Source organism: Apis laboriosa, unplaced genomic scaffold (genome assembly GCF_014066325.1).
Source record: "Apis laboriosa isolate Shangri-la unplaced genomic scaffold, ASM1406632v1 scaffold56_cov145, whole genome shotgun sequence".
Classification (NCBI taxonomy): Eukaryota; Metazoa; Arthropoda; class Insecta; order Hymenoptera; family Apidae; genus Apis; species Apis laboriosa.
Window position 1 is genome coordinate 1,354,506 of NW_025223765.1, and position 8,711 is coordinate 1,363,216.

At 21.8% G+C, this 8,711-nt stretch overlaps 1 protein-coding gene across 1 annotated transcript in view; it reads right to left on the bottom strand.

Moving 5' to 3' along the window:
• Window positions 1-1,504, bottom strand: part of LOC122717719 (SET and MYND domain-containing protein 4-like) — a 19,570-nt gene extending 18,066 nt beyond the window's left edge. The window contains exon 1 of the mRNA XM_043942055.1: window positions 1,108-1,504. Coding sequence (XP_043797990.1) covers window positions 1,108-1,468 — 361 coding nt within the window. The 5' untranslated portion in view covers window positions 1,469-1,504. The remainder of the gene's footprint in view (window positions 1-1,107) is intronic.
• Window positions 1,505-8,711: the final 7,207 nt, after the last annotated feature.

The following is an 8,711-nucleotide window of genomic DNA, read 5'->3' on the forward strand; positions in this document are numbered from 1 at the left end:
TTTTTTTTTCGATTCTTTGATTTTTATATATATTCGTTAAATATTTAAAGATTCGATACTGAATAATTTCGATACTTTTGGCAGATTGATATAGGAATCTTCAAATGTATCCGAGTCTTGTCTAATGTATCATGAATTTTCGAATAAGTATTTGGATATGAAAAATCACGAGAAAGATTATACTTATTTAAAATTTTATTTATATCGACAGTAAAAATTTGTATATTGATACCAATATTGATTCTAACATTAAATAAGTAATCGTAAAGAAAAAAATTAATAAATTGATAAATCTTTCAATAAAATTAATATTAAAGCGATGTTTAATATAATTTTACAATAATTTTACAATACAAATGTTTGTATCAGAAAAAAAAATAATAATATGAAATTAAAAGAAAATTATTTAAATACTTCAAAAATTTTTTCTTAATAAATCTTTTCTTTGTATTAATTTTTTTCCATTTTTTATGTAGATGATTATTCGTCGTTTTTAATAGACTAATTCGATAATATATTTATTTATTATTTCTAATAAGAAATTTTAATAGTTTATAATATTAATTTATTGATAATGTAAAACTTTATGTACTATGGAATCCGATTTTCTAATTCATGTTATTTGAATAAATGTTTTTCATTTCGTAGATATATATTATATTTACATATATCTGAAGCAAAAACAATTATAATTTTTGTATAAATATTTATCTTATATATATTAATAGATATAAATATAAATATACAACTGTTAATAACAAAGATAATAATAATATTAAATTTATTAAATATTATAATCAATATGTTCAAAAGAATTAAAATCCCATATTAGTTCCAATTCAAACTCTTGAATAAAAAATTATACTGTTTCAAACAAAGATAACATTTCCTAATTAAACATTAATTTATAATTAATTTAATGAACCTTTTCATTCAAAGTACCTAGATATATAAAGAGAAACATATACACAAAACCACAAAGATACAGATAAACCCAGATAAACATAACCTAACTTTAATTCCTTCCATTAATCGCGCAGTTGGTAAAAGTTTAATTAAACATCGGTCGTTAATTAATTATCTTTTAAAAAAGAAAAAAAAAAAAACCTGGAAGGGGTGCTCGAAGAATGGCTTGACTGAACAGTAACAACGCCTTCCTCTTTTCCTCCGCTGCCAAGGCTTCGAATCCTTCGAGCCTTCTCGCTCTAGACGCCATTGCATCCTTGTCGCGATAAAGGATCTCCGTGCGATTCAACGTTTCCAGCACAGTGTCCTTTATCTTTCCATCTGTGAAAATAGTTCGAACTCGTTCCTCGTCGGTGGTCAGTCGACCGAACACTTTTGAGATCCACTGTTCCCCGGCGACTCGTGCCACGTCCTCGCTGAAATCCCGGAAGAAACCTTTTTTCTCGGATCTGACGGTCTCCAATGAGCACAGAGTTTTGTAAAACCGCTCCGATTCCGCCATATCGATGGCATTGAATCGATACAGCGGATTGATCGATTGCGGTTAAGAGACACCGCCACGGAAGCGTACTAAGCGGTAAACGAGATTTCGTTCTATCCAATCGAATAATTTTAGACGAACTCGACCCAGCTATTTCCGTCTCGAAATAGCAATTGCGAATTGCTTTGCGCCACAGAGTGTTGTTGCAGAATTATTATAACAATATTGAATTATTTCCACGATATGTTATAATTAATTAGGAAGTACATTACATTTATTAGAATTATATTTTTAATTCGGATTTCTTATTCGATCAAGCTACCATGTTCATTCGTGATTGTATAAGAAAACGCAATCGAATGACGACTTGGGAATTAGGAATCAAGGAATGTTGATTAAAGCGAAAGTGATGAGATGATGAAAGATGAAGAAATTAAGTAATCAGGAAAGTATCTGAACGGGAATAGTTGTTTGTCTTATTTCTCTCGAAATTTAAACATGTGTATTTAAATAATAAAATATATATCTATTATTTAAAATATTTATTGTATTATTATAATACAATTATAATTTACATATTATACGTATTATATTATGTATGTTAGAGGAAAATACAGTATATTAAATTAGAACAATCTGTCTACATCTATCTAACCATCTATTTTATATAAGAATGATTGTAATTAAAGTAATGTTATGAAAATAAATTACAATATTAATTTTGTTAAAAATATTTTCATTTTATTCTCAATAATCATAAAATAAATAATTTTGATTGTTCTAGTGTTAAGATTATAATATATCTATCTGTATATTACAAGGAAAAAATAATGGCAATCACGTGATACGACTCATTAAGAAAAAAAACATTGAAGTTGTGAGCTATAATTTGATTATATTTGAATTTCAATGTATTTCAATTATATTATCGTGATTACAATGATAATGTATTAAATTTAAATAAAGTGATAAAGTAATTAAATAATAAGAAGTTTCGAATCACATAATTGAAAAAATATAATTGAACCAATCAAATGATTTGAAATTTTATGATTTGAAATTCAATTGGAACAGTCTTGTTTCGCATTAGTGTGTGTGGGGACAATAACATATATTTCGTTATTTTTGTTATTATTATGAATCCTTATTGAGTTATTTTCGAAGCAAGAGTTGAAGAAAAATTATCTTTATGAAAAAAATAAAATAAAAGTAAGAGAAATGTTTGAATCAATTAAATACATTATTGATAAATTATTTTGATAGATATATAGATTTATAAAAAATTTTTATTATTTTTTTCGTGTTTGAATTGAATTGAAAATTTTTTGAGTTTATTTAAGTTGTACATCACCACATTAATTGATTTAAAAAAAAATTGTGAATATTTATTATATTGTCAAAATCAAAATATAATAAAACAATTATAATCAAAATAAAGGAGAAAATTAATAAAATTATTAATATATATTTATATATTATATCATATATTTCAATAATTAATAAAGATTATTATTAAATATCATTCAGGCTATTAAATTTCATTAAAAGTATCAAAAATGTTGAAAATGATAATGATGATCTTAATTTTTTGATTAAGAAAATTCACAAAATTTTTATATTTACTTTCTCCAAATGTAATGCAAAATTACGTTTTTGCACTTAGTAAAATTCTTTGAAATATTTTTCCTTTGCTAATTGTTGATCTTATGATTGTATATTTCATTATGTCTTATATATATATATACACACATTATTTAACTAATTATGCTACTTTAAAAGTTCAATTTATAACATGAATCTCATATTATGAATTCTGGTGAGGACAAGTAAAAAGAAATTCTTGAAAATAAAAATATTAATTGGAACAGAATTTATAAAATATAAAAATAAGAATTTTTTTTTATCAAATAAAACTAGTATCTATTTAATAGTAATTTTATTCTTTTCTAACTTTACTTTAAAATAATTTGTTTTCATTAAACTTTTATTATTCTGATTAATTCTGATATATTATTCTAATATTTTAAAAAAAAGTTGCTAATAATAATGTTTTTTTCTTAGAAATTTTACAAGATATTTTTTTAAATATCTAAATAAAAAGAATTTTACTAAAAAGAAAAGAAAATTTATTTTGATTTTTGGTTTTCTATGTTACAGCCACCTATTATTTATTCTTCCATCTACATTTAACTAGTTTAAACTTTTTCATTTTATAAAAGGAAATTTTTTTTCAATCTTTTGAAATAATTTATATATTTTTGAATAATTATAATTTTATTGGATTGTATGTATATTATTGTATTTGTTTATTTTAATATTACTAAATTGATTGTTTTCTAACATACATATTTGTATTTGAATACTCTTTATAATTAATAAAAACTTTATTTACTTAAAAAAGATAGATTTTGCATAATATAAAAATAATAAGTTACTGTAATAAGTCATATATAGTTCATTTTATCATTGGTATATACAATATTCATAGATATAAACAGTATTTATAGGGTATTTATAGACATATGTGAATTGATCATGTGTCTGAATATTTTTTTGATTAATCTTTTATTTAATTTGAGTCATTTATTGTGCAAAAAAATGTGTTTATTGTGCATTATTTAAATTAAATTTATGTATCTACTAATATGTATGATAATATAAAAAACAATTGATTTAATAATATGAGTAAATGTACATTACACAGATATTGATCAATAATCTCACGCAAATAAGTGTCCGTTTATTATATCAATGCATATTATTGTATGTTTATTACGTGATTGCTGGATGTATAAATGTTTATCTTTTCATTTTATAATAGTGTGAATAATTATTGGAAATAAAAATCACACAACATTGATTTTAATGATTTAAAATACATTAAGAATAATTTTAAATAATTTTTTCTTATGATTGCTGATTGGCTTTAATTTTCAAGATAAAGGATAATTTACCAGATATTACCATTTCAATTTTCATGCATTCATACAACAAAAAATGTTTCAGACGAAATTGAATGGTTTCAGAAAAAATATATTCTGATATTAATAATTCTTTCGTAAATGATTGCATAGAGGACGTATGAAAGTGATTAACATTTTTTTTAAATGGGATCATGTGTTTTTTGACTGCATCATACTGATACATAACTTCATATTTTTTAAAAAAATTCTATTTGCGTCAAAAAATCATTAATTTAGAAGATATCTTAACTTGAAGTTTTGTAAAAAGTTTTAAAGTAAAATCATATTTTTATCATTCAATTTATCATCATCGTTTTATATAGACAAATTAATGTATACAAGAAGAATATGAACATAAAAATATCTCTTCGCGTTTTCCTTGTCTTTCATGTGATAAGTTTTATGAATTTCGAGATAAAATATCTTCTGAACTAATGATTTTTACACACAAGTAGATTAATCCTTTTTTTTTTTCTAGAGAATATCAAGTTGTATCAACTGGTGTAATAAAAAAATATATAATTCCACTTAAAAAAATATTAATGATCTTCACATGTCCTTTATTGCATTTTCTATAAAAACCTATAAAAGAATTAATAATATATTCTTTTTTAAAACCATTTAACTCTATTTGAAAATTGCTATAAATAATAACAATGATATAAAACAAAATCAATATTTGTGAACCACTCTATATATCATAAATACATAATTTATGGGAATGATCTTCATCTTGATGTATATTATAAGAGATCATGCTCATAATTAATCTTCAAAAAATTTTAAATCGTTCATTGTTTAATTATTAAAAGATTATTCACTCGATGATCGTATTTTTATTTAGTATATAAATCAATAGTAAATAAATATTCTTTGATTTTATATAATTTTTATTGAATTCGTATTGGCAAACATCAAAATATTAGAAATTCATTTTTCTTTCTCTCTTCCATTGAATATAACGTAGCCATAAATTTGAAAATATAATGGAGGCTTGCTACTATTTTTCGTGATTTACACGAAGAATGTTATTTTTATATCAAAATTTGTAAAGCTAAATTTAATAACCAATCCTAATTTTAAGAATAAGTACTTGAAAATCTATTTATATATATTTCGATATTAGAAACGTTTTATAAATAATCTAATTATGAGGAAAGCAGATATATTTTATTGAATAGTCATAAAAAAATTTCAAAAGCATAAATAGTAAACAAAATTTTATTTTAATTTTTCTACTTGTAACTATTGAAAAACGATATTTGATTTGTGATAATATACATTGTTAAAAACGTATGTGAGAATGTAAATTATTTCTAAGAAAATTAAAAAAGAAATGTTATTTTGTAAGATAACATATAATTCTTTTACAACAATTATTTTCAAAAATAATTAAGAAAATTAATTTTAAATAAATGTAAAATTTCCAATAAGATACTCATCGATCAATGGTCGATTCTACTTTGAACTACATCTTTCATTTCTGTGTTCATAAAGTACAATATTCATAGAGGATTCGAATTTCGAATCTATTTGAAAGTATCGTTTCTTTTTTTCCAAAATACTTAATAAAATATAAATCTTGTTTGTCAATATTCGAGCCTTGCGATATGATCGATTCTATCACTAGTACACAATACACAATACATCACTCTTTATGCTAGTGTTAAATGAAATGACGATCTAGTCATGTAAGACATGCAAGAAGACATTTTGATAAATTTTACATCGATTGTTGATGATTATTAGCTGGAGATCTATAGTTTGATCTTTATGTTAGTATCCATATATCTTTTTATTTAGAATAAAATAAAAAATTTATTTAAAAGATTGTCAAATGTAAATGCATCGTTGTTATAATTTGATAATTGCCATCGATTTATATTTTAAATTTCTCGCTTAAAATTTCATTATCATTCATTTCTAAAAATTAAATATTAAAAATTAAGTATTAATTGGAAATTTTAATTATGTATAATTTTGATATAAAAATGTCAATCTGAATTCCATGATTCGAAAATGATGATTTTTACTTTTAATTTTTAATAATTATATTCTTTATAATTTCTTTTGAATCACATTCCACTTGAACATCTTAAAAATTTTTATTTTTATGTCTAATATAATAATGAATTAAATTCTGAAAAAAATATAATATAAATAGATAATTCGAATAAAAAAGGAATAGATAAAACTGTTTTCGATTTGACTTTATATTATTTTATACGTTATATAACATATTTTTATTAATATATTTATATAATATTATATACATATAATAAATATTTTTTATAATACTATGATATGATAATACATATTTGATAAAATAAAGCGATGATTGCTTTCATATATATATATTTATATTATATTTTTTCAGAATTGATCATTATATTAGACAAGACATATAAATTTTCCAAATAATATTAATTCTATAACTAAAATTTTCGATGTTATTTAATTTTTAATTTAGTAATTTTTTAGTAATAGTTTTCTATGGTATCATAACACATAATATAAAAAAATGTACATATATTATATGTATACATATAATGCAAACCTTCTCTAATTGCGCTTCTATGGAGTCTTACTTGAATGAAATACTAGCTATTAGCTGTATGTAAGTAAATATAGTGAATTATGGAACAAGTGAAACAACAGGGAAAGTTGAAGAGAAATCTATGAAACGAAAAATAAATATGTACTATATATTTCCTCTCAGGATTCAATATTCATCAATCAATATTCATGATAAAATTATGATTAAAAACTTTTTTCTTTTTTTTTTTGTAAATTAATTTATTGTATATATTTCTACATATTTTTTATATATTCGTATTTTACATATATCTGAACGTTTTGCAATAAAAGTTGCATTAGATAGAGGCATTTGTATTTTAATGTTTTGTACAGAAAAAGGTAGAAATTTTTAAAATTAACTTTGATAGTTATACAGGATATTAATGTATTCGTGAGATATGTTCGAAGGATCAACTCTTGAGATCAAGACAAATAAAAAAGTTGATATAAAAATGTCGATTAAAACTTATTATTTATCAAGCTATAAATAAATTGAATTTTGTGTTAGATTAAATGAGATAAATATAAAGATGGAGAAACAAAGTGAAACATCTCAATCTTGTCTAATGCAAAGTTCAATTTATTTATAATTTAATGACTAAGCTTCAATTAATGTATTTATATACCAACTTTTGTGCTTATTTTTTAAATTTTTTAAATAATTTTCCAAAATCATTCCATGAATATATTAACATTTTGTAAAAAAGAATTCTCTCTGATTTCAATGATCTTGAAATATATAGTCAAAGTTAATATTTTGAAAAAGTTTTTCCTTTACATATATCCTTGCATCTTAATCTTAATTTTCAAAATATTAGCAAAAATATTTTTAATATATTTTTAATATATTTTTAATATATTGTAATACAATTTAAAAGATTCCAATAACTTTAACTTTAACATAAGATTTAGCTTTAAAGATCATCCTTTTAATTATCTTTAAATCTTTCAGAAATTTTTAACCATTATTTATTAGAAACTCATTTTAACTCATTTTAACGTCTTTTACTGAATAGATATTGCTTAAGATTTCTTTATATAGAATAGATATCGATTTACATGCGGCAACCAACATTGATTTCAAACATTAGAAATTGCACAAACGTTGGTAATTGTATCTAATAATTATAATATGCATAAAATAAATTTATATGAATTGAAATTATTTTTTTTTATTCATTTGATATTCAAATTTATTTTAAATACATTCCAAATTCTATAACAAACTTTAGAATATTTAACATTGGAAACATTTTTTTGAATATCTTTTAAAAACAACAATTCCATACAGGATGTCCTATTTAATTTGATCATTTTAAATATGTATCTTATTTTTTATAACAACAATTGTCAGAGGAAAATAATTATTTCTTTCAAATAAGATAAATATTATTGATAAAAACAATTTTTCTCAAAAGTCATATTTCTTCTGATTTCAAGATCATTAATTTTTCTCTTTCTTTTTTTTTTTTTCTTTTTTAAATGAAATTGCATACTTTCTTTATCGAGACATGATAACTGAGGTCAAACTATCATTATTCTGACCTTCACGTGGCCTTGGATACAAAAAATTCATAGCAGTTAGACAATTGATATAAATAGTAAAGTAACTATGATGGAAAGATTATTCGAAGGAAAATTTATCTTAATAAGTACATTTTAAAATAATGTTCCTCAACTTTAATATGTGTTCATTCATATTATTATTATTTCTTATTATTCAT